The following is a 27,699-nucleotide window of genomic DNA, read 5'->3' as shown; positions in this document are numbered from 1 at the left end:
AACAAATCACTGCCTGTGGATGAGAATGCAGCAGTATCAAAGTAATCAGTCACTGGTCTCATACTAGTGATAACAATGAACTTTATAAATACAGCCGCTTCTTTATAATCCTAAGGAAAGCTCTGACCACTTGTTTGACAGTTTCTTCAAGTGTAAAATCAAAAACTGAAAACTAATATATGCATCATTCTGCAAATATCCAATGTTATTCACATGCATCAAAAGTTAAGTGATTCACACTGCACATACTTAAGAAAGAAACCATATGTATTCAAATCTTTGGAGTGTGATCTATCACATCATTTGAACAATCAAGTTCTACATTGCATCCTACATTTCTTCATAAAATAATAGTAGAACTTAGGCTGTTTCATACAAAACTTGAATACATTTCTCAGTCAAAAGATTTTCACATAAAAAGATTTTCACATACAAAATCTTCAACCACATTCTGTTTTGGCTACAGAGAGAAAAATTAGGGTTAATAATAGATGAATTAATCTGATCCACAACGATGATGACTGAGCAGTTTTTATATATGTTAAATTATTCCATATAGTGGAATTGACAAAGACATTCCCTATCAATTTAAAAAATGAAAAACTTAATTATTTTTCTAATGCATGTAGACTACAGTGCTTGTTAAGTGGCAGCTTTAGTTATGGTAACTTATTTTTTTAAAGCAGTTCTTAACTGAAAACAATTTAGACAGATAACAGATACACAGCTACTGTTTCCATAGAATTCTAAACACAGATACAAGCAAAATTACAGCTACAAGGACAAGGTAAAATACTTTGTTACTTACAGGCTAATCTTTGTCATGACTGTTCTGGAAGAATCCAAACTCTTCAGCTTTGAGGTGTCTAAATCAGAATTTGTCTGTCTCTCAGCTGACAGACACAGGTCTCCATTTTTAATCCCATCAGTATGCAAGAAAGCTCTTCCATCTGGACCATTACCATTCTTTACTGCCTTGGTATCATTTCTGCCTTCAGCAAACACCAAGTCTTCTGTCTTAGCAGCCAAAGAAGCTTTGGGAGACTCCAAACTGTCTTCCCCAAAAGCCACAGGTATAGCTCCCTTCTCCACTGAAGTTCTTTTTGTCACTGGGTTAGTCTCTGGCGATGTTAAAGGTTGCCTTTTTGAAGGGTAATCTTTCACCTGAGCCTTCAAACCAGTAGGGGAAATGGGTACAGTATCCGACTGATTCTTTTTATATGATCTTCTCCTTGCAGAGCTTGTGTTTGAGATCTGCTGCTTGCCCTTGTCAGCTTCAGCTTTAGATGCCCCTTTGTGAGCAGATCCAACTTTTAAGTCCTGATTATTACCTGAGGAAGAGGAATTTCTTTCAGGAGTCTGTTGAAGAGACCTCACTTTTCGTTCAGAGTTTATTATCTTGTCTGAAAACACCTCAGAATGAGCATCATCCTCAAAACCAGATTCTTCTCTTGCAGTATTCTCAGTCTGGTTTCTTTCTCCATTTGGAATGTCACTAGATGACTGAGACTTTCTCCGTTTTCCAGATCTTTTACTAGCAGATTTTTTATCCATTGTGTCCAAATCACTGCAATTTTCTTCTGATTTAAGAATCACGGGTTCATTAAGGAGTTCGTCTGTTTTTCTTAGATAGATATCAACAGTTAACACTCTAGCAGAATATGTGTGCTCACTCGCTGCAGATTCCAACTCGTATGGCAAATCCTTTGGTTTTGCATGCCCGGGCTCCTCAGACACCCACGTGTTCACAAGCTGCTTGTGACTTAAGATACTCTTTTCTAAGTCTTCACTAGACAGATTTCTCAAGCTCTGTATGAAATCTGGAGTTGTGGAATTATTTATATCTGTGACGGATTCTTTCTCCAACCCCAGTGTTTCCACATTCAGGCTGCTCTCACAGAAAGAGTTTTTAATGGTTTCACTGCTGCCGCTCCAATCTGCTGACCACTCGCTGTCAGAAGAGACTCCCCTACTGCTCCATTCTGAAATCGTATCGTGATACAGCGGTCTTACTTCCCCACTGAAAATATATTCCTGTGTCTCGGGAAGGGCACTTACGCTTCTCACTTCTTTCTCTACTTGAGGAGCTTCGTGTCCTTCTTTGAAGTGCCTACAGTACACTGCCTGCGCCCCGTGAGGAGAACCTGACCTCTCACCCTTATGACGTGAAGTGTGTTCTAGTGAACTTTTGACATTTTTCCTTTTCCCTGTACCAAACAAATTTCCAAGTCTTTCCAAAACGGGTTTCTTTTTATTTTCTTCTCTGGAAGAATCTGGAAGGTGTGAGGTGGACTACAAAAACAAACAAACAAACATTTGGTTAATGTCAAAATTGTTTCTATAATACATTTTTTTGTTCTAGGAAAACCTCTAAATTAAAAGGACACAGTGAATGGAAACAAAACAGTTTACTGAACAATACTAGCTCTCAAAAAAAGAACAAGAACAACAAAACCCTTGAAAAACATTTGGGACTTCACGATGCTTTTGTATGGTTTTGCCTGCATTAGTTTACAAGTGTGCTCATCTTACCTTATAATGGCAGCTTTATATATCCCAAACCTCAAAATTTTGCACAATTAGTTAACATTTCACCCAAAGTTTAGTTACAGAAAAGCATCCTGGTGTCTGCAAAACTGGGGTCAAACTTCATGGTCCAAATTTTCCTTACAAAAACAAGAGTGAGGATTTTAACTTTCTCTCCATACTGGCTGAGTCAGTTTTCACACTTGTGCTGGTAGATAATAGTTTCAAAGGTGTAAGTTGTCTTGCAATTCATACATTTCTCATTAATGAAGTTCAGTAATATTTGGGTTGTGTTTTGGGCTAAAAAGCCCAGAACTATAAAAGCCACTGCATCACTCAGTGAGCATTACTGGGTCAAACACTGCCCTGGATTACTCTTAGCGAAGTTCTGCCTTACAACTTCTAATTAACATGGTAAACAGGAAACACGCAACAGCATCGCCGAGTACACATGCATATTTGCATTTTAATACATTAGCCCTTTTTACATGCCAGTACGATGAATACGTGTTTTGAGACATCTATTTCAAAACACCGCGAGTACTTTCTACCCCGGCGCACCAGACCTCTCGAGGAGAGCGGGATCCCTCGGCAGCACGGACCCTGCTTCGGCAGTTTCCAACTTGTTTCCTGCTGCAGACAGGTCACCTGCCACTGTCAGTGCCCGGCGTCCCCCCAGCGCCCAGGGCTGGGCCGCGGTTGAAGCCCCCGCGCCCTCCGCGCAGCCCCGCGGCCGCCGATCCCTTCCCCGCAGGTACGGCTGCAGAGAACCAGCCCAGCACCACCTCACCGGAGGAGTCACGGCCCCCCTTCCGCGCGTTACCAGGAGGGTGAAGCCGCCCGAGGCTGCCGCTGTCCTCCTCCATCCCAGAACGGGATAAGCAGGAGGAAGGCGCCGTGGTGGGCTTTACCCGCCGCCGGCCGCACCGCATCCTCGCCTCACCTCCCTAGCCCGCCGAGCGCCCGACACTCACCGCCCGGCTCGGCTCGGCTGGGCTCGGCGGCCCCTGCACGAAGCCGCCCCACGCACGCCGCCGCTACCCGCGCGGCTGCCCCGGCGCCGGCCGTCTGTGCGCTCCGCCTCGGCCCGCCCCCGCAGCCCGCCCCGAGCCGCCGCCCCGCCGCGGGCAGCGGCTCTACCTGGCCGGGCCGCCCCTCCCGGCCGCGGAGGGAGGGGCGGCGGCAGCGCCGGACCGGCCCCCAGCGAGGGCCGCGGGAAGCGCGGGAGCCCCCGGCCACGGGTGAGGCCGTCGAGGGGGCGGCGGGCCGCGAGTGGGCGCCGCGCCCCGTAGGTGCCCCAGCAGCCCGCGCTGTGGCTGCCGCCTTGTTATTGAGGGCAAAACGCCGCCGCGGGCAAAACCGACGCCCTTTGATGTTGAGGGAAAAGCACCGAGGGTTGGAGGAGGGCGGTTCGCGCCGCCGCCGCCCCGGCGAGCTGCAGTGCGGGCCGCCCGGCGTGAGCCGGCGCCCGGGCCGGGAGAGGGGCGGCGCTGTGCAGGGGCACCGGCTCGTCCTCGCCCGGTACGATGGCTCCGGGGCAGCGGAGCGGGTGGAGCGGCCGCCGTGACCCGGCGGCCCCCCGATGCTGGCCGCCCGGAGGTGCCGGGAGCAGGCGTGGCTTTCCCCCAACCCCGGGAAGTGTGCGGGGGCCGGCACCGCCCGGCCGCCGGGGCCCCCGTAGGACATCTGGGTTCAGAGCCCTGCGGGGAGATGAACCCGCATCTTCCACCTCGCACCGGCGGGCGTGGCTGGTTGCCGTCTGTGCCGCCTGACTATGCCCGGCCTGCCTGGCCGCCCCGGGCACGCCGCCCCCGGGCCGGGGACACGGCTGCCGGCGGCCAGGGCTGCCCCGCCTGCCCCTGGCCCCGTCCGGGCCGGCGTGAGAATGACTCCGCGGCCGAATGGTGCCGGCGCTCTCCCCGGGCGCTCAATTAGTACTTAATGTTTAATGAATGCTCAACAAGTCCTCTTCTAATTAACGCTTAATGACTTATATGAAGTGGAACAGCTTCAACAGGAAGGACCACGCAAGTCTCACTTCGGAGCGTCTGAGGGCCCAGCGCGGAGGCGGGGGAGACACCAGGTCAGCCCGCCTGCAGCTGGCCGGGGTGCCCGGCCTGCGGTGTGTCTGGCCCTTCGGCTATTGAAGAAAATAAGGACCTTTTTTATGGAGTCACTTCCTCCTCCAGCTGGAAAAGTGTTAAGCTAGTGATTTTTTCTTAATCAACAGCCTACACAGTCTTGGTTCAGGAGAGCCACACAGAACCTATTTAATGCCAGTGAACGTGCAGCAGCAAGGCTTGGCCCAACCAAATGAAAAATACTGAAAAACGTGAAAAACACAGAGCCTAAATTGGCGATAAGGTAGAGTTGACTTATACTGCAACCTAACAGAAATCCATGGAACCCTTGTCTTTGCCTACCTCTGTTGACCAATGTCACTCACTGAACTGATAAGCAGTTGTAGCACCAACCAAGACCTGTGTCCTCACACAGTGATCTTCATATAGGCAAGTCTATGGTCATTACCTTAAGCTCAAGTTTTTGTATTGTTGGGGTTTAGGTTTTATTAGACAGTGAAATAATCTGCAAATGAGAAAGATAATGCCTGTCTTTTTCCCCTCCCTTTCAGGACTTTTTTCAACCAGTAGAACCAAAACAATTAAGTAAAGAGCAGTATTAAGGGCTGCATTAAGTTCATACAGCTCAGACAGGTAAAGTGTTTTAGTGATAACAAAACCAACTACAAATTTCCCTATCAGATCATGAGTAATGCAGCCCAATTACTAATTTCTTATTCTCTGTATGTATTGCCAGTACTAACTAATTATAGGGAAAGGATAAGATGACAATAATGAACATTGCCAGCTAAAATAGGCATAAAATACAACATTTTCACACTTAATGCAAGGTAATAAGGAAAGATACTGATTTCTCCCACAATTCATAATAACTACAAGTGTAAGGAGGATTACTATGTTGTTCATGCTAAAAACTGTTGGAACACCGAAACAGGGGGAATGTAACTTTATTATGGTGTCAACCATCATATTAATAATTGGATGGAAATAGCTGTCAGTCTTCTAAAGTAGTTGGGAGTACATTATCAACCTGACCATCATTATTACACTTGCTGTCAAGTTTTTAGTTTGCAAGATTACACCTAGAAAAATTAGTTATTTGAACTGGGGATCTGGATTTCTCTCTTCCCAGCCACTGATTTTCATAAAGTCCATGGGAACTTAATTATCACTGAGACGTCTCCCCCTTTCAAATGTAGTTTAAACTACAACCAACAAGTTCAAAAGGTGTTGAATGGAAGTGAGGAGGGACAGCCAGCCAGTCCAGTCACATAAGCCTTGTTTCCTCGGGGAACAAGGTTAAAGATTTTTCCTTGATCTTGAAATAGCTGCCCTATGTAAACTGTTTTGAAGTAATTTCTTCATACAAAGTACCTTAATTATATACAGCTCTTTCAAAACACATAAAAGACCAGGTACTTGCCCTGAAGAGCTTGTATTTTAAGTCAGATAAATGCAGGTGAGCCAGTATTGCCAGTGCAAGAGGGCACAGAGACCGAGCATCCAAAGGGACTCCCAAGTGGGACCCAGGCTGCCAGAGCACAGCACGAGAATGCTTGACTTCAGAGCACTGCATGGAAGTGTTTGATTACAGAAGGCAAGAAATACCCTTGCTCTGCAGATCAGGCTTCTTCAATGTGCTTATGCTCAAGCATTCTTACTCTTAAAACATTAGCTGCTTGAGAACTACCTGATCAAAGGCATTGGCAACTGAAAAATCTAAGAGGACCTGCCTATCCATTCCTTGGACAGTGTGGAGGAAGCCATTTCAAGCACTCTGCATGAACCTTGAAAGCTGTGTTCTGATCTGAAAGCAAAATGCTGCTGCCTTCTTAACCAAGAAATGTAAATTTTGTTTGTATTTATATTCATACCTGTTTATGCTAGCATTTAAATATTTCCTCTGTTTTCGGCTGGGTTTTTTTTCTCATTAGCTAATATAAGTTGCCACAGCCAAACCCCTAATTTAACAGTGCAATTAAACATGTGCTTTGCTGCTCTCCAGTGAAAAGAGAGCATAAGCTACTATGATCTGTTGAATCAAAACTTCAGGATGTGTCTTGAGGGATCAGTTGGATGTTATTTTCTTAGATGAGTTCATCTGAGTCAGCTGAACATAAATGAAAACACTTCTTAGAGCACACATTAGAGAAAAAAGCAGTATTTTTACTAGTCATTAGCAACTTTGTGGTAACAAATAGATGGTAATATCTACTGTGGACAGTTCTTTAATTTAAACATTTATTTTCCAGCATATGTTCATCTTCAGAGGGGAAAAAAAGCAACAAACCATTTAGTGAAGAGTAAGTTTGAGCTTTATCATTCATTAGAAGGTCATAAATTATTTCAAGTAGCATGAAAACTTCTGAGACCCTTCTATCTTCAACAATTCTAATAGTGTAGGACCCTTACAAATTCACGCTGGAAAGCCAGTAATGTCAAATATCTTTAAATCACACTATCGTAATTCACCCAGCCATGAGAAACAGAAAGCCTTGAAGTTCTAGCAGTCACATGACATCCCAAAAAGTGCTTTAGCCAGAAAAATTTAAATAAATAAACTATTACTCTTCAGGCTTTAGCATTCGGCAGAGACTGAGACTCAAATATATCACAGTAACAGTGCTGGGCTTTGTGAGGCTGAAAATTGCTCTGGAGTATTGCTGGCTCAACAGGCTGTGAAAATATTAGTAGAAAAACTGGAATGAACAATGTACAAATCAAAGTTAAGAGAGAGAAAAGTCTGAGAAGCACAAGACCCACTCAAGTCCTACAGAGAAGAGTTTTCATACTGCTCTCCTACAGGTGAGTGCCATAGCTACTGGCAGAGAGAGAAGGAGTGAGTGCAGGTGGAAATAAAGGCTTGGTGCTTATGTTCTTCTTTTAAAAGCACAGGGGGAAAATGTACTTAACAAAACATTTGACCGGAGTCAATTCTTGTTGCAATTCACTGAAGGGAAAAAAGCAGTTATATTCTAAGTTAATCTAAATGATCTCTAAACTTAACCAGTTTAACTGACCTTGCCATCAATCAAATGGATTTGCATTACTTCAATTCACTATACTCATTGTTCATTGTTTATGCTGACCCTACTCAAAGACACAAAGGGGGGGTTACTGTTAGGAAAATATGGCTTATGTTATTTTAACTCCCAAAGTGCCTTCTTCTGAATCTGAAAAGTTTGGCATATACTCTCTAAACCTTTTTTAGCATTTATTTTAAGTATACCACGTTCCAGGTTGACAGTGTCCTCTTCAGAGTTAGAGAAAAAAAAAAAAACAAACCCACACTTTAAATTTAACAGGCCCACTCTAGCATGGAATTCACTCCCTGCTTTTTCCAGCTCTTTGCCTGCTATGCAGCTAGAGGATATAAATAGCCATAATTGGATTTTAAACAATTTCTGCTTTACCTGAGCAATCTGTGCAGGGAATACATTCATTTAGATTCAGGAACTTACCTGAGTAAGCAAGGGGCTATAAATGCAGGACTTGAGCAGAGTGAAGTGAAACTAACATAAGTTTTCTTAATAGTCATATTTTTACACATACTGTATTTTCTAGTAAGTCAGGGTATTTTAGTGAAACATATCTTCAAGAAACCAGGACCTGTCTGCTTCCAATTTATTTTTTCACTGCAAAAGTAGATTTTTAGCTCAAATGTACATTGAAAATTGACTATTTTGCAACAGCATATAGATTAATGAGACTAATGAGCCTGCATGTTTAATGGATTTTTTTGGAAAGGAAATAATCAGCTCAAGAAGCATAGATGTATATATAAATTATTTTATACCATAATATTTCTTAGGTGTCAAACACCAAGATCTAGATATTGGATGTATTAGAAAAGAACAGGAAAACTGAAAGGAGCAAATAACGTAAAATCAAATGAATGGAAATCTTTCAAAAAAGCTCAGGAAAGACAAAGAAGCATTGATAAAATGAAACAGATCCTTACATGAGTATTTAGGAGAGAAGGGAGATAAATAAGAACGGGCATGTCAGAAAAGGCATGTCTGCTCCCATCTCCTCTTCCCCAGAGCTAGTTATTTCCATAAACTACAATCTTTTCCCCCCTCCCCTTCTGTCAAGAGGAGCATCTGTTGGTTAAAGAAACAGTCTATAAAACTAATGGAGATCAGTAGATTTTATGATTTTAAGTAAGTAACTGTATATTACCATGAAGATTTCTGATGGGGTTTAAAAAGAGAATAAAAGAGAGTGTTGTTTGCCTTACCATGATGATGATATTTCTTTCTGCTGTTTACAGAAGAATAAACAAACTATCGTGTGTGAGATGCAGTCCTGTGTGTCAGTAACCAAACCCCTTTTTCTTAGCAATCCTCCCACGCTTTAACCCCTTCTTTCTTCTGGAAGCACTCAGGTAAAAACAAGGAAAAAAAAAAAAAAAAGGAAGTAATATCTGACTTGAGCCTTTCCAACTGATAAGACATTTGGCAGACAAATTAGAACTATGAAAGGGGCTCAATTAGAGGATAGGAGAAAGAACTGCAGAAGGGTGGCAGCAAGTCCTTCAGTAAGCAGCTCTATAGAAGCAGAGAACATGTTGCAAAGAACTACAAAGTTAGTGTTGGGCAAACGCCTTACGTGTATTAATTAATGTGCAATACCAGAGCACAGATATGCAACAGTAGAAGAAAATATACCACACACGTTGGTTCTCACAGACCTGGTTACTGTTTTCTGATCCAAATTTAGGATGACTAAAGAAAAAAAAATCACCTGTGCCTTTATGCAGAAAGAGACTGATTTATGTTGGCATCCTTGGTTCTTCACCTTCCTAGGTTTATATACGAAATCTGTATTTTTCAAGCTATTAGTGGTAAAATGGTACTAGAAAGGGACTTGAAAAAGCAGAAAATAACTAGCACCAAAAGCAGGAGCAGGGATTATTCAACAATGGATAACTTAGAGAATATTTATACTCTCCTGAACCTGAAAGACATCCAGAAAAAAATTATATGCAAAAAAGTAGTATTAACATAAATGATTGCACTTGCAGCTCTTTGTGTTTCAGTACAAGAGAAAGTGAGGAAGCTTGATATGAGTTAGCCTCACATCTTTGCTCTCAGGAGTTTGAAAGAGATAGTTTTGATGAATCCCTACACTAAGATTATCTAGTGATACAGCTCTGACCCAGCAGCAAGATTCAAAGTAAAGAGTGAAAATAAACGTGTGTAAGTTTTGTTCTAAGAGACAGGAACGGGAAAGTTCCTACTGGAACTTTTTCTGTTAAGCAATAAAGGATAAATGGCATAAGCATTTTGGAGAGGAAGAGAGTGGCTTGGAGTTAATTTTAAGTCTCCCCTAATTAGAAGCCACAACAAACAAATGTAACCCCTTTCCTTTTTTCATTTCTGAATGCAATTCACAATGATAAAGAATCTATTACATCAGTGGTTTTGATTTAGCAGGTCTCTTTCTTCTATGCTTGTAGGTCTTTTCTGTTTTGTGAGAGTGTACAGCGTCCTGTCACTAATTCTAAATTGTATATAATGGTTAGTATAGATTTACACATAAATTGTATAATTTACATCTATAGCTTACTGCAACACTCACTCCTTTTAGATGAAGTATTTGTATATAGTTACCAGAGACAAGAAATAAAATACTTTTTCTGCAAACTTAGGGGTATCTGTACCACAGACGGAGCAATCACTCTCTGGAAACCAGCTCTTTCTTAAGCACCATCCATCTTCATCTCTTTCCCATGCTTTCACACAAAACTGCTGCTGTCAATAGGAGCTCAGCAGTCTGGAAAGTCTATGACACTTGAAAAAGTCTTGCAGCATTACATTAAATAATTATAGGGCAAAAAAGAAACAATCTTATGGAGCCTCATATATTATCAGTCTCTGCCAAAGAGGGCACTGATGTGGCTGCTCTGTGCTGGTTAACTGAGCTGGCTTTTCCTGGGCGTCTCTACATGACAGTGCACATGGCCTCACCTTGAGTCCTGTGTACATTTTTGGGCACCACAACATAACAAGGACATTAAGTTGTTAGAAAGCTTCCAAATAAAGGTCACAAAAATGGTGAAGGATCTTGAGGAGAAGCTGTGTGATGAGTGGCTGAGGTCACTTGGCTTGTTCAGCCTGGAGGAGACTGAGGAGAGACCCACTGCAGTCTACAACTTCCTTGTAAGAGCAAGAGGAGGGACAGGCACTGATCTCTTCTCTGTGGTGCCCAGTGACAGGACCCGAGGGAATGGCATGAAGTTATGTCAGGGGTGGTTTAGGTTTGATATCAGGAAAAGGTTCTTCACCCAGAGGATGGCTGGGCACAGGAACAGGCTTCCCAGGGAAGTGGTCACAGCACCAGCCTGACAGGGTTCAAGAAGCATTTGGACAGTGTTCTCAGGCATATGGTATGACTCTTGGGGTATCCTGTGCAGGGCCAGGAGTTGGACTTTGCCCTTCCAACTCAGGTTACTCTATGATTCTATGTAGCTCAAGAGTAAGGCAGAATTTCTAATACACTCCTGTGCCCAGTGTTTCCTTTTATCTGGCTCTAAGTGCTCAGCAGAGGAAGCTTATAGATTGTCTCACAGTATTAGGTAGGCAATCTAGGTCTCACCTGCAGTTTTAATTCAGTCTAGGGAACAGATGCCCAGGAGTTAGTTAAACTAACTAAAGCACCAAAGTGTCCTTCAGCAGCTCTAGCTCTAGATACGTAAAAGTAACTCATTATGTAATTTGAAATGTATAAAACCAGAGATTTTTTCCTTGGGTAGCAGATAGTCAAACCATAAATGGAAAACTAAAAGCTTTTTGCTAGCAACACGAGGACTTTCCCCAGGTCAGGAACAGTAGAATACAGGCTGTCACAGGACAAGAGGCAGAAAGCCATCCTTGTGAGCACTGTGTTACTAAGGTGAGGCCGTTAAGATGTGAAAGAATAAAGACAGTAAACAAACTGCAAATTGGACTGCTAATTTGATCAAAGCCAAATTTCATAAACAACAAAGGGAACTACGTGTTTAACATGCTGACTTTGGAAAGTTGATGTGATGGTTCTGTGACAGAAAAAGATTAATGTATGGTTCTGACTCGGAAAACTACTTAGCAGAATGAAAAATGACAATATTTAATCAAAATGTATTTAAATATGAAATTAATGTAGTCTTTCTTCTCCACAGAAGCTCTCATTAAACAGATTAAAATCATGTGATGTAAATCCTATTACACTTCATACCAGGGTATCATTTGGTACCTTTCAACTGAAATGTGTCTCAAGTCAGGCCCCCAATATCGAGGTGCCCAACATAGCAGATGTTTTGGAAAATTTGGGTTTGATAGCCTGTGCACTTCAAAAAGCCCTTTTATGAAATGTATAAAGTGTTTACACTCCTTGATAACTTCTTTGATGTACAGATTTTCCATCATTTACAAATGAAGAGTTTTAAGTACAAGGAACTATTATTACTATAAAATACCTTATCCTCACTTCATAAAAATCAGCTGGATATCTCATTTTACATCTGAATTACAGTACTGTAACTTAGCATTTATTCCAAATAACAGTGTTCACCTAAGGCTTCCGGAATTCATTAAAAATATTTCTTATAATAATTATTACAGAGAAGTGCCTCAATATTGGTTAGAATAAACTTTATGAAACCAGTATGAAGAAAATGGGAATGACTCCAAACCCACTGGTTCCCTATAGTGTTGTGGGCAAAAATGTAAATTAAGTGGAATACTCCTTCCAACTCTTTGCTTATAATCCCACAATTACTTCCATATCGCAATATTCTCCATTAAGCAAGAGAAACTTCTAAGAGCAAATGTTCTCATGAAATGCATTTTTATTCCTAGGTGTGTTTATTTTTAGGCTCCAAACAGAACTAATTAATGCAGAAAGCATTAAAATAAACAATGCATCTGTCTAGAAAACATATACATTAGTACTTCTGAAGAAAAAAGAGATACATGTTTTCCTGCTATTACAGATGAATTACTACAGTCATGCTGCATTACGCCACTGTGAACTTCAACTGCTAAATGTCAGCTACTAAAGAGATACAACTACAACAGCATTTAAATTGCACTACTATTATTGGTGGATAATTGGATGAAATTTCTAATATCTTCTTAGTATTAAAAAACCCACATCGTGTCTTACCTCTAAAATTATATTTTGTGGATGAACAATGCAAGAGGGAATTAGATGAAACTGGTTGAAACTATACAGTTCAGAAACACCCAGATTTCCAGGAAATGTCAAGAAATACAGAGTTATTGATTCTGCACTTGAATTTCTGAAGTTGTTAGTTTGGATATAGACCAATCCAGCATACTCCATGATTGGGTTTGGTAGCTGTGGCTTAGAACAACAGATTTGACAAAGGTACTTTTAAAGCTAACCCTTAAAAGCATCATAACTAACTATAGTTTTAGCTACAACAGTTATAGTGTTGGGCTCAAACTATTTTAGATACTTTCTAAATAAATTATAGCAAAATCGCTCCATTAGCAACTCCTGGAGTCCCCTTTGCATACACTCACTCCATTATTTGCTGGTGCTTTGGAATGCAGGAGGGAGGTGGTTGTCGACCATTAAAACCTGGCAGACAACAAGTGTTTCCTGTATGCAGAAGGCAGGCATGAGTCTTCTCCTCTGTTCCTAATCTACCACTTCCCTCCCACGCCTTCTTGGCACCTGTTGGGAAAGGCTGGGAATACAAATCTCTCCTACTTTGTAGGGTTTTTCTCTAGCTACCTACCCTTTTCCTCTGCAGGTGACTCCATCGTTTTTCTCTTCTGCAGCCCAGGCTTTCCCAGGTGGCCACGGTGAACCTGACAAAGCTTTTCAGTCTCCCAGCTGTGCAAAAGGCTCTGAACAGCAGCCAGCAACAAGCAGGGAGAGCTTCTCTTTGGCTTGGCAGACACTTGGGGAAAAAACCCTCACAAACTGTCTACACCTCTCTCATGTTTGGAAAGTGGGAGTCTTTTTCAGGTCCAAGAGTCAGAAATTTATCTAATAAAAACTGTCTGACACACCAGACTAAAAAAGATACCCTTCGTGTTTCCAGAAGCAAAACCATCAAAACTCCCCCAGAGAAGAGGGAGGGGAAATATCCAGAATTAGCTTTGATGAGACTTTTAAAATCACAAATTTCTCCAGAAGAACCATAAAAAAAACTAAACAGATCTTCATGTTCTTTTTATCTGAACTCTGGTTGCCAAACATTTATGGCGTAGTTTGTCAGATTTTTCAGACTTTTCAAAAGCTAAACTTTTTTATCTCTGTTTTCCTCTGAGACAATTATTCTTTTTTGTTTGTTTGTTAGGGGCTTTTTTTCAGCAAATATACCCTAGAAAACAAAATGGTAAAAGGAGAAGAACAAAAAAAAAGGGAAAGGAGAATGGTAAAGACAGGAGAGGAAAAGAAGATAAATTTTCATTTGCATGTCATAAGATATAATTCAGAGAAAATTAAGATGTCAAACTTCCATAATAAAAAAACAGAGTCTGTAGTAGAAAACATTACATTCTATTTAAATCTTTAGATAGTATTTGTAACCACAACAAACTGAAAACTTATCTGGTGAAATGTTACCCCCCTGTGATTTTGAAAATTACATGAACAATACTAGTTTGTAGGAATGGTAGATTTCTTTTACAATCTCTAAATCTTATCGAAACAGTAGTTTAGACAGTTTTTTAAGTGGGTCATGCTTTGCTTTTGCAGATCTTGAGCCATGGCAGGTCGAGTGCTTGTTTTAAAGAGGTAAGTGGAGAAGCACACCAGCTTATTCACTCTAATTCAGTCCCTGAGACAATAAAACCAGAAAGATGAAGTTTCTCATGACTACCCTCTTCAAACCCCTTATTACACTGCAGCTGGCACTACAGAGCAATAAATTACATATATATGTATGCATACACGCATTCCTAATTGTCACACACCTTATATAGCTTAAAAAGTGGCAAAAGCCTGGTCAGGAGGAATGGACTATTAGCAAAAGCTGTGTGTCGCAACCTCCTCAGATCTGAGGGTGCTCAGGTGTCCTGTGAGCCACCTGGTCACGTAGCATGGCAAAATGGAAAGAGGGCCACACCCAAGGAGAGAGCAGAGCTAGCTGCCAAGGTCCTGAAAACCATTCCAACACATTGCACAAGTGTGGAAATGGTACAAGAAAAGCATGATGCAGGACAAGTCCTCAGCTCTCCAGACTGCAGATCACTGCACAGCAGCCCAGCATGGAGGCCAGAAACAAATCCCTGGTGATTCAAAGAGCAACTTCACAGGACTGTACTCACCAAGGGAAAGAGAAGGGAGGAGTATACCCTTGGGAAGAAAGCAGTAAAGTGCCGGCTATCCTCCTAAGGAAAAGTTACATACTAGCATAAGTAACAACTGTGAAATGTTGAAATGCTATGTAGCTGCGTGTTTGGCATGATGATACACAGAGGTGGGGCAGATAAAGGATGGCCACCGATAATACCAGACTGCCTGGTGCACACTCCCATGTCACCATTACCACAGTCATTTTGTACTGTCAATGCTTGATCATTGATGACAGACCTCCTAAATAATTTGCAATGCATGAAGGGTTCATTGCATTCCCTGGGCAATACCACACTGAGTATGTGGCTGTCCACATTATCTCACTCATGCAAAGCGCAGACGTGTGCTGGTTTGATAGACCTTTTATTTTGTCCCTGCTTGGGAGACTGTAGTTTATTCAGCAGCCCAGCCCTGAAGACCTCAGCACTATCACATTCCAGGATGACTACTCATATGACTTTAGGTCATCATTAATCCCCTCTAAAAAAAAAACACATTATCATCCACTGCTTCCACTAAATTTGTTCACAATATTACATGGAGCATGCAGTAACTCAGATTAAATTCAGTTCCAAACAGAGCTGAATATGAATACTATTCAGGATTCAGAGCCAATGTAGAGTTGAACATAACCTTTTTATACTTCACCTGCATCAAGGTGAATGTATTGAATTGCTTGGAAGCTCAATTGTCCAAGTGACAGCTGTCTTAAGTTGCCAGCCAAGAATAAATATATGCTAGTTGTCTGATACAAGTTCAGGTTTGTTTGGGTGTTTTTAACTGTATATATAAAACTCCAACAATCTCCTCAATAAACTTTGTGACTACTTGAAAGACGTCTATCAGAGTAAGAATTTACTTCAAATATATTCAATATATTCTAAAGGGGTGAAGGGAGCCTTCTTGACTCAGTACATCCACTGCCATCTCAAATGCCAAAGTATTAGACTACAACATAGATTCTCCTGCACCAATATTCCAGGACCTATGTCCCTTCTACAAAAATGAGACATAACTCCATGCCATCTTCCCTCCTGTGTTTTGCCCTTCTCTAAAGCCCATGTTCATTGTCAGCTGTAGTCCTGTACACCTACAATCAACCACAGCTTAGATGCTCTCCTATTAATCTCACCAAAAAGCAGCAGAAATATAAGAGATGTTTTCAAGGTCTCTCTGAGCCAGCCATAATAATGGGACATAACCTAACCTAGATGTTATTTTTAGGAAATAAGAGAGTTGGTGTCTTAGCCATGTTGGAAACAGCAAAATGAAAACCTTAGGAAGTTAATACTGAAGTGAATTTGTAGTTCAAATGAGGATAAGAGGAATAATGAGCTGGGAATATGGAAAAAAAGTTAACCGACAAGGAAATTGCCCTGATGCCATCAGTCTAGTCAGCAGCACAGTATTTTATTAAGCAGAGAAGTAATTTTGTTGAGCAATACTCAGAGAGGTTTTGTCATGGATAGCTGAGAACCTCTCTTGTGCTGTAATTAGCCATAGATTTCCAGACTTTTTGAAAGACAAAAGGATGAGCATGTCTTCAGCGGGCTAAAGAAAAATCCCAATAATCAAATAGTTTTCTAGTAGACCTGATGCCCAAGCTTTTTGACATCTTGACTTCTCAGAATTTTGGTTCTCTGCCTACACAGTGAGTATGACACTGCATGTATAATTAGTTGCTTGATTCTTCTGTCTTCACTATTAGGAAACATGGCTGAGTTGAGGACACCTGTCATCTTCTTCTGTTAAAGAATCATATCTTTGTATCCAGAGCATCTCTGCTGCAGTATTATGAATGCTTGCTGTCCTGGGAAACCTGGGCAGAGTGATGCTTGACCAAAGGTTTGTATCATTATGGATACTCTAAGGAATCCTTAATTCTGTTGTGTGTATCAGATCAGTTGTGTTAGAAAGGCAATTCTACTATGAATCACCTAATCTTTGAGGGATGCAAATATCAGAATTGTAGTTCTTTAAGCAGAGACATAAAAAAACCTGACTTACAGCAGAATCCTAGAAAAGCACAAACCTTTTATCTTGTAAGCGTTGAAAGCATTGAAAAGACAGAAACTGCTTATTCAGTCTTCTGAACACTCCTAGTTTAATTTTTGGGTTAGCTTTCTTTCCTATCTGCTGTGAATTTAATCTATTAATAATTAATTGTTCTTGATTTGTGGTTTTAGTTTGCTTTTGTGCCATCTTTTTGATTTCTCCTCTCTGGCCTTCCTCTCGTCCCCTCTTCCCTCCTCCTATTGAGTCCTTAACAAAGAACAGCCACAGGTAAAGCAATGGATGTGCAATTATCACAGCCCAAAAGCAAATGTACACAAAAAATGTACAAAAAGCTTGATGTACCCAAATTCCTATCACATTTCTCTTTATTATTTTCCATAAAACCAGACATGGTATCTAGGTTCTATCAGCACAATAAGCCTCACCACTGCTGACTTACAACTGCAGCTGGCTGCCCAAAATTCAGCATTCCTAGAGGTACAACAGTACCTGTGCACTGTTAAAAGTAAATTGCTTGTATAAGGGCTCTGCTACTTCTATATTTTTAAGTGTTAATGTTGAGAAAGGTTAAAGGACAGTATCATATGTTATTAAAATTGAAAGAATTAACAAAAGTGAAGTTCAGTCTTCCACTCTAACTAAGTGCTGTTCTTTAGGAAGAGCTCACCTACATGTGGGTTCTTGCTGGCAGGTGGTATTACAAAGACTATCTGCACATGCTGGGGTTAATTTTGCTTTGTTTCCACAATCCTGAGCACTCCTTTCAGTTAAATATACTTATGGTAGTCAACACTGCCATACGTGTAAATATTCTCTCTGCAGAAAAACTTTGACAGAAGTTTTATTCAAATTATTATGTGCTTTGTGGGTTTTAACATTTGCCATGCCATTTCAGTTTACTGGTTTATGACACTACTCACCAAACACTGTGGACAAGTAAATTAATATACAGTGGCTTCTTGGAACACAAGTGTTTGTGGGAGACATCACTGTGACTAAATTGTCAGCATTTAAATTCTGTCCCAGTTCTGATTTCCTGGCTTCCATAATGATTTCAGTACTACCTAAATTATTTTTTTCTTAATGTTTATGGTGATGTTGTGTTTTTAATTATTAATTGCATACTTATCAACTAAATAAATCTGAAAAAATACTTCTGTATTAATTATCTCAGAGCATGACTCAGAGCTAAACATCTTAGAAAACTCTTAAAGTTTAAGGGACAGAGCAAATTAGATATTTGTTAAGTGTATAAATGCTTTGTCAACCCTATAAGAAATGCTGGCATGGCCAGGGCAAAATGAAGCATTCTTTTTCCCTTCCCACATTTCTCTACCCTACTCAGCTGGTTTGGTTTGAGAATTTGATTACTTCCCCCCCATGAATTTCAAAGTAAAGACTTCAGTGTTCTTCTCCTATTAACATCACTTTCTTGTCCAAATCACATCATGGCTGCAGCCCAAGAATAGGAACAAATTGCATTGAAAGGATAATAAGGAATTACTGTGCTGGTCAGCACTACAGCATCCTATTAAAAGCCATACAGACAATGAATAATGTAGTTGTTCTGGGTGTTGTCAAAGAACTCTCATGTGATCCATGCCTTGCCACATCTGTTCTTTTTCCATCCTCTCTATATACTGTTTTCTTCAACTGATACAAATACATCAGGACAGCAATCCCAAAGCCATGGCTTCTGAATAATGTCCCCCAAAAATCCTTCAGTTCATATCTACATTCAAATATATACCCATACATACATATCTGTATATGTTTATAAATAAAAATGTAAATAAAATTACTACACATATTTTAGCCTGTAAAATATTTATTGCTGTATTTTTGATTGATTTAAATTAAAGAAATGTATTTATTCAGATTTCCCACAAATTAATGAACCAGAGGCACATCACATGAGGTAACTCTCACAAGCAGACTTGTCTATATAAAGAACTTAAAAGTTATACTTTAAATTTAAAACATGGGAAGCTACTCTCTCCTCTGTAGGGATGATAATGGGGAGCAACATGATTAAAAAGTAGCCCTAGCAGAGTAAGCACAATTATGAGTAACTGAAAAGGGAGCAAGTGAATGCCAGCTTTGTGTAGGGATTATCAAGGGGTTTTAAATCTACGTGTCTATTAGCAAGGGAGAATTCCTAGTAGAAAAAAAATAAAAAGGAAGAAAAGAAAGAAAAAAGGAAAGGAAAACGAGTCAACTGGTTAAGCCTGGGAGGGAGGTGGAAGGTGTGACCATTATTTCAGGGAAACAAGTTACACTTGGGGAAGGATGGTGGCTGGAACCAAATGACCTGTCTGCGCTGAACACGCACTCTCAGAGAGGTGCACAACCACTCTGAGTGACCCTTGCCATATTTCCCACACAAGGAATAACAGCAATTTTACCAGTAATTTTTATAACACAACAGTTACACCAAAGAAGAGGAAAAAAAACCAAAAAGGTGAGCATAAGTGTAGTTAAGCACATAGAAACTTTGGCAAGAACCCAGACATGCAGCACAGCACTGAGCAGGCTTTTTTTCCCTGTCTTTTTTCAGGTAATACCGTAAAAATCTGTCCTGCTGCAACATTTAATTATCTGGAAAGATATAACCTATTCCAAACAGCTGAGGGAGGAACTATCTAGATTGTAAAAGAAAACAAAACAAAACCAAGGACAAACCCAGCCCCCTGCCTCACCTAGGCCTCTCTTAGGTGACTGTCTTCCTCTAACTCCCCTTCACCTCAAAAGAAAAAGATGCTACAGTGTCATATAATTTCCCCTCCTTTTCTCCCTTCAGTCTTGGCACAAGGCAGGTCTGTGTTCTCCAGAAATTGTGGGGTTTTTTTCTTCTTTGAGAAAACCAGCTCCAGCAAATATTCTCAGGCCCCTGCATGACACATTTCATTGGACCTTGGCTAGCAGGTTTTGTTTAGCTTTCTGGTTCCAAGCTGGAGAAGGAGGCCTTCTCTTCTTTCGGTCTAAAATTCTGGGAGGAGATTGGTTAACCGCTGAAAGGCCTTATCTATTAAAAACTGGGGTGAACCTTAAGGCAACGACTTGTTGTCCTGTGGACAGGTTCCTCTCACCTATCCATGAACTGATAATTTTGTTATGTGTTACTTTGGAAAGTGTCTCACCTGCTTTTTCACTTACTTGGTATGGAAGTTTATCAACTGGCTGTATAAAATGCTTTGTTTCTACCATTTAAACATCACTCTGGGAGGTGATTTAGTAACCCCATGGATCCCAAACAGACTTAAGGTTTTGTTATTTCTTGAAAAAATAAACTGCTGTAAGAAAAAGCTAGGCTGAATGTCTTGCTAATATTTCTCTGAGCAAGGCAGACAAAAATTAAAGAAGCAGATGAGGAATCCTAACATGAAAATATCTTAAGGCCTTGATGAACTGTCATCTTGAAAGATGAATAAAAGAGCAGGAGGAATTAGGGATCTGCATATCTGCTGTCTCAGGAATATGGCAAAGGCAGTGATAGAATAAACTCATTTAATCCAGTAATTTGACACAGAATCAAAATGGGCTTCCATAGCCACACCTGGGTGTTAGAAGTACTCCACCCAGTTTCCTTCAATGAATATTCATGTCACAGAACTGAATCTTTGTGTGAAAGGCAGTGGCTGTGTTCAGGTAGCAAGTAGGTGTGAGAACTCTTATCTAGATGAAGAATCCTGAGAAACCTTTGGACAGGTACCTGGTTATAAATCTGAAAATATGACTAATCAACACCTGAATATAAGAGCAGAGACAGCATTAGAGCACACACTTAGAAAAAAAGATGTTGAAACCTAAGTATCTCACATGGAATTTTAAAGTCTAGATTTTTGTGTTCATTATTCCTAATGCAGAGGAAATATATAAATAATGAAGCAATACAAACTCTATTTTCATTCACTCATTTTACTATCAGCAGAAGCCAATCTAAATTTGAAATTGTTCTCTAGGGGAATAAATGCCTTTCAGTGTAACCATACAGAAACCTATCAGCTTAACACGTGTTTGTCTTTAACTACATAATTTCAGGTCATTTGAGTTTGCCATAGCACAGGTAGGACACCTTCGCCCTTGGTATCAGTATTTTGTCCCTGCTGAAGCTGTATGACTGCAAAACACACATTTCGTCAGTGATTTGGTTCTCAAATGGAATTATTATTTATCCAAAGAGAATGAAATGAGTCAAACATTCAGGAAGTTGCTTCTTCGTTCATAGTGAGAACACTGGCCACATTGTTTTATTAATAAGTCTAAAAGATACAAAAAACAGATAATAAAATCATGGCCACAGCTATCTACTTCATGCAGTGCAGGCCATATGACAGCTCAAGCAATCCTCAATGTGAATCCACACAGACACTGTAGATATAAACAGGAATCTAAGAAAGCCATTTTCCCTTCACTTGCAAACAAACTCAAGTGAAATGCTCCAAATGCTCCTATTTAGCTTCAATTAGCGAAACTGGAAAATGCAACCGGTGATGGAATGCATTATTTGGGGAAAGGAATAAGCTGAGTTTTAGAATTTAGAAATAGTGTATTTTGTGGATCGGACATCTAGAAATTATTTCTGAGGACATTTTAATATTTAATAATGTGTTATCAAATGTCTATTTGTCAAAATACCGGAGGAGAAACAGCTAATCTTCAATTTCATGAAACAAATGTTTTGCACATTAAATAGCACAGGACTAGAAAAGTCAAGAATCATTGAATATTCTGAGCTAGAAGGGACTCACAAGGATAATTGAGTCAAACTTTTAACTGAATGGTCTATAAGGGAATCAAACCCAAAAATGAAATATATACTCAAATTTGTATGATTTTTCATTTCTCATAGATGCAGTTACCTCCAGTGGCTTAATAAACATATGCAATTTGTATTTTTATAGGAGCACTCTGAAATATCTTTCATTGTTATGTAACTGACATTTTTGGTGGTTCCAATCAGAAGCTTACAATAAACAAAATTATAGATTCCAGAAGGCCTTGCAAAGGTGAAGAAAGTGGAAATCTTTAAAGAAGAGGAAGATCTGAATCAACACCAGAAGTATTTGATGAGAAAGAAATATTGTTACAGAAGGATACCTCTCTTTTCCTAAGAAAGTTATGCAGTGAAAAGTATTTTTGCCTTATAATTTGGGCAACACAACATTTACTCATTGAGTAATACTATCGAGCAAGTGATCTTAAAAATTTTTTAATATCCTGCTGTTTTACTATCACTATGAAAGTCAAACAAAAAGAAAGAGAAACAAAGTTGCACTTGTACATCAAGAACAGTTGCTGTGAAGTACAGGAAGAGGCAAGAGGAAGATTTGTTAAACAATCCTGGAAGAAGATGAAAAGGGAAAACCAGGGTATACCAAGATAGAAGTTTATTATAGACTAGCTTTTTGGGTGGAGAGAAGTCGTGTTTTTTGATCACACAAAGAAAGCATCCAAAAGGACAGAACCTGATGGCTTTAATTACTTCTTGAAATTAATTTTTTTTCTGTTGAAAAATAAATACAAGAAGGAGACAGTCCAACAAGTTCTTGGAATACGCTGGGGACAGCTTTTTCTTTAGAAGGTAAAGAAAACCATTAAGGGAGTGGTTATTTTAGATCTTCTGCTGACTAGTAGGGCATGAACTTGCTGAGAGTGAAAGGCAATCTAGGCGAAAGTGAACACCATGATTTAATAGTCACTACCATAAAAAAGGAAAGAACCAAAATAAAATTACATTTTTATCCCCAGAAAACAAATCTAAAATTCTATGAGCTCCAAAGACTGATAAGCAATATTTTGTAGAAGACTGTTTAATTAACAAAAGAATGTAGGAGAGCTTGTCTTAGTCATTGTTGGAGTCAGTTCTTAATTACCCAAGGTAAAGGGAATAATATGAATTAGGCAAAAACAGAGGATAAAACAAATTAGTCTGGGTACATTATTCTGCAAGACTCTACTCAGTACATTTACCTTTGAAAGGCTTATGAACAGATTTCCATAGAAAGAACAGCAACAGAGAGCCTGATGCGAACAGCTTATGTTTTCTAATCCACCATTTTCTACCACTCTCCCACAAGAAATGCTGAGGGAAGGCAGGGCTTCCTTAAATCCCAATCCCCATAAACCATCTGTCATCAGCAGGTGACTGTGTTATTACACACATTAGGAGATTATCCCAATACAAAAGAAACTGCTGAATTCACACACATTCACCCCCAGGCGATTTCCTTGATTTTTATAATTTATCTAACAATCAGACTTTTGCATTATACATCAAAGTATAAAATTATGTGGCCTAGTCTCACTTTCAGAAGCTTCATTTAAAAGGTTTTAAATGATCTTAGTAAAAATGGATTGATTCCAGGTTAGAGAAATGACACCTCAACCGTTTAATTTAGCTGTAAGTATGAACAAATTTTTCCAAAAGAAGAACTAAATGCCAACTCAGAGCTTTCTAAGCAACAGCTGATCTCTACTATTCTTTCCACCAAAAAATATCAAACATCTACTTGCTTTTCTAGAAGTCCCTGGAAGAAGCAAATATACAGGACAGCAGTAGGGTGAACAGCAATTTTTTTTCTGTTGGAAAGCCAGTTTCACAGCTAGCTCTACTACAATGGAATGTCATCCCAGCACAGTAAATGTGTTGTTGTTTTGTGAAGAGCTGAGATCTTTTTGCTGGCTGTTTCAACAGTATCAATAAGATACTAAGATCCTGAATGAAACCAAAAGGGATATTTGGGGTTTGTGTTATTTGTGTATTCAGCTAAAGACCAATGAGTCTTTTCCAAGTTAGTAAATGAGATTTGCTTCCTTGAGAAGACTGAAAAATAAATGTGTTTGTTTTGAAGACAGACTATTTTAAGCCTTCATCAAATATATTCAGATGAATATTAGTTCCACAACCAAGAAGAAAGAACTTTTTCAACTACTGGCCCACTGAGTACTTTTGTTAATGTGGAAAAATAGTATTTCTCTCTCCATGGAAATATTACAATAAAGACAAGAATGGCATTGCACAACTTTGTCTGCAATCTGAAATTAAGTTCTCACATTAGAACAGGAGTAATTAGCATTTTCCCTAGCTTGCTTCCATGCAGTAATACTGCTGCCAAGCAAATGAGTAACACTACATGAGGTAAATGAACACTAGAAACAAACGTGGAGCCATTCCTCCTTCTCTGGGAAAAAAACTTACCAAGTGTCCTGGTTTAGGGCAAATTTGGGAGAAAAACAAAACGGGCTAAGTGGGGAACTGTAGAAATGTAGGTGTTCTTCCTTTATTATTTTGGCTTACATATTTTTTATGAACAAAAGGCAAAAGCCATATGGTTTGTGGGAGCATGTGGAAGATCTCCTCGAGCCATTTTCTTTTTGTCTCTTCATGCCAGCTAAAGTCATTATGTACGTTCCTTATTTCCGTACATGTTATTAATTTGAAAATTTTCCAGTACTTCAAACACAGGCCTTTTAAAGGAAGATTACAATTATACCTTCTGTTTCAGAGTAGACACCTTCATGATATATGTAAGTGTGTTCATGTTTATCATGTATATCTACGTTTATATAAACACACATACTTGATTTTTTCCTACCTTTCTAAGTGCTGCTGGTAGTGAGGCAGTAGACATTGATATCGCTGGGAGAGCACAAGAGTGGGGGCAGACTACTGAGGGTGTTTGGTTCTCCTGAACAGTGCAGCGTCTGCCCGACACATCATAGTACCTGCAAGGAGAGGAAACGTGGTTCAGTTAATGCATCCTAGCAAAAAAAATAAAGCCTGAGTCAGTGTTCGCTGTATTTCTGACAAAACACTAAGATATTTTCTCCTGTTGCAGTGGTTCCAGGCTTCTGGCACTTGCAAAGTTTATTGCTTTATTTTAGCTAAAAATACTTGCTCCTCTTCTTAGACATTAATTCATCCCACCTGCTTTAGCTCTCTGAAACTAACGTGTCAGCTTTTTCCTGATAACGAAACAACCAAAATCCAAATACAACACTCAGCAGGATAACCACATCAGAGCCACAAGGCAGAAAAATTAGTCGTCTTATCTCCTGTCACTCCACCTCTTCAGAGACAGCAGATTACAACATTTGGAGCTTATAGTTCCACATTACATCACATGTTCCGTTCGCTTTCCTTCTGGAAGCTGTCTCAGTAAAGGGTCAGTTGAATTCTCAGAACAAGTCACTTATTGGGAAGAGGCTGTCCCAATAGAAGTGTATACAATCTTCAGAGCAATACATTCATTTTAAGCAAGCCAGTCCTAAAACTTGAGAAACCTAATTTTGCTCACGTTTATTCTGCAATGTCAAATTGCAAATTCTGAATCCAAAGAATGTGAAAAAGTGCACTTATTCTCCTCTCAAGAGAGAAAAAAAATAGTAAAAATTGACAAAGTTATTAAATCTCTTCCATTTCACTGTCTGAAAAGTCAAAGTAGCAAGAATCCAGAATTCTCTGAAGATAGTTTTATTATAAGGTTGATAAATATAACAGTTTATATATTTTTGTCCTTTGGATGATTTGACAATTGGTTAAAATGCAGCTTTTTAAAAATGGTATGTATTTTGATATTTTTATTTCAAAATTGGACTGAATTTTTCATAGGATCATAGGACAATTTAGGTTGGAAAGGACTCCAAGAGGTCTCTGGTTCAATGTCCTGCCTGAAGCAGGGTCAGCTATGGGAACACACCAGGTTGCTGCAGGCTTTACCCAACCAACTCTGGAAAATATGCAAGGGCAGAGACATCACAACCTCTCTGGACAACAGTGAAAATGTTTTCTCTTACATCTAATCTGAATCTCTCCTTGATCAACTTTTCGCTGTTGTCTTGTCTTCCCACCACGCACCACTGCGAAAAGTCTGGGTTCATCTCCATTACCACCCAAAGCTGCCTTCTCTCCAAAACTGAACAAGCCCCAATTCTCCACCCTCTCTTCACAGGGCAAGTGGACCCTCACAGGTAACCACCTTACTGGCAGCCATCCAATGAACTCACCCCAGTTTGAAACATTGAGATCTCTAGGCAGAAAAAATACCCTCATGAAATATTTTGCTTTCACAGAAAAAAAAAAAGTCTCAAAATATTCTCGTTTTGTTTTGTCCTTAAAATATGCATATTTTCCATTTTGGTTGGAACAAAACTACCTCTTTCCCACAGGCTTCTTTTCCAGACTCATCACACTGTCCCAAATCCAGCTCTGTTTGTACAGCTTTATTTGCAAATTCAGTTTTATAACTGACTTTCATATAGAGTTTTCAAAGAGTGAGTAAGTGAGCAGAAAAGCCTCAGGCATATTTATAAAGTTGTTCAGTTTATTGCATAATTGTGGTGAAAATGTTTTGACATTTTAACACATATCCCAATAAACATGTGCAATTATTTTGTTTATTTACCTATTTCTAAGGAAGAAACTGCATCACTCTTAATAGCTGGTTACCTTCCCCAGGACATAGCTGACTTTGAGCTGTCCATCTTGATTTTCATGTTCTGCCTCCCCCGATAGAGCTTGCTTTTGGGGAGGTTCCACACACATTGCACGTGAGAAAATTCAAAAGTCACATTAAAAAGCTGCTCAGGTAGTGCTGAAGTCCTGTGGCACCCTACCTACCCTGTCTATGGTTGATACTGATGAAGGGAGTAACAGTAGGCTGGGGACTGTCAACCCTGTCGCCCAGAGCAATGGAACAAGTAACAGGATATGGGCAGGAGGCCGGGAAGGTGTTTGGCTGAAGTCTGGATATGAAGTCAGAGTGAGGAGGAAGAAAATAATGGCACACCAACGGAAGTGGATGGAAGAGCTGTCAACTGTTGAGGTGACAATGACACTCTGCAAGAGGCCACCATTTGCCATGGTGCTGCTGGGCTGGTGACAAGCATCGGCACCCCAAGCGATATACAACGAACCTGTGTCAGTTCACATCACTAATCCCAAATGCCAAAAGGAAGCCAGAGGAAGCTCTGGAAGCAAACACTTCCTAGATAGGAAGACAGGCTATTTCACCAGGATATCCTTTGTCCTGCTGCAGAAGGGGGCTGTGCTGGTCCCCAGGCAAGCCAGCAACATTCACCTGGGAGGCCCTTGCTGGCTCCCTTCCACCAATGAAGGCTGGGCTTCCTTGGGGACATCCTCACACCTTGCCCCACGTGCCCACTCCTGATGGCCATCAGTCCCTGAGACACCATTAGACCTCAGGGTTCTGGCATGTCTGCCGTGTGGTAGCCAGAAAGCTGCTGCTTTCAGAATACAGTGAAGCAGCACTGATTCTTTCAGGCACCTCTTTTTTTTAAGGACACAATTTCACACCAAAAACCAGAGCTGACAGAAGCAGCCTGGGAGGTTTCAACCCAAAGATGTTGCACTGGAAAACAGCCAGCTCCAGGTTTCCAAACAGGTGAGAAAAGGTGCTCTTTGCACCTTTGATTTGACATCTATCCTCCCAACAATCTGCTGACGAGCTGAGCTCACCAGAGCCTCCAAGTTTTACTTTATGGCATTGGGCAGTTTTCCAGGGAAACGCTGCAGTACGCTTCCCGCCTGAAGGCATGGGCACACACACAAGCTCCTGAGGGCAAGACAGGGTGTGAGGGCACAGGGCTGCACCTCCTCTGCCCCAGCTGCCCAGCCAAATTCTCTCCTTCCAGCCCAGATGCAGAACAACTCACCCCAATGCATGGCAGAGAAATTCACTGTGGGGCAAGGGCAGGTGGGGGGACAGTCACCATAGAGAAACTGAGGCACTGTCAA

At 40.4% G+C, this 27,699-nt stretch overlaps 1 protein-coding gene across 3 annotated transcripts in view; it reads right to left on the bottom strand.

Annotated features, from left to right (window-relative positions):
• The window catches only part of CRYBG1 (crystallin beta-gamma domain containing 1), a 96,433-nt gene that overhangs the window by 40,134 nt on the left and 28,600 nt on the right, over nucleotides 1–27,699 (bottom strand). For 2 of the 3 annotated variants that reach the window (XM_038133194.1, XM_038133195.1), the window contains exons 2-3: nucleotides 24,539–24,668; nucleotides 809–2,292 (exon numbers count right to left, since the gene is read on the bottom strand). In XM_038133194.1, the coding sequence (XP_037989122.1) occupies nucleotides 809–2,292; nucleotides 24,539–24,668 (1,614 nt within the window). Of the gene's footprint in view, nucleotides 1–808; nucleotides 2,293–8,847; nucleotides 8,978–24,538; nucleotides 24,669–27,699 lie in introns of those variants that run through there. The other variant, XM_038133196.1, reaches the window with a different exon arrangement.

Source organism: Motacilla alba, chromosome 3 (genome assembly GCF_015832195.1).
Source record: "Motacilla alba alba isolate MOTALB_02 chromosome 3, Motacilla_alba_V1.0_pri, whole genome shotgun sequence".
NCBI lineage: Eukaryota > Metazoa > Chordata > Aves > Passeriformes > Motacillidae > Motacilla > Motacilla alba.
This window is presented reverse-complemented; position numbering and strand designations above follow the sequence as displayed.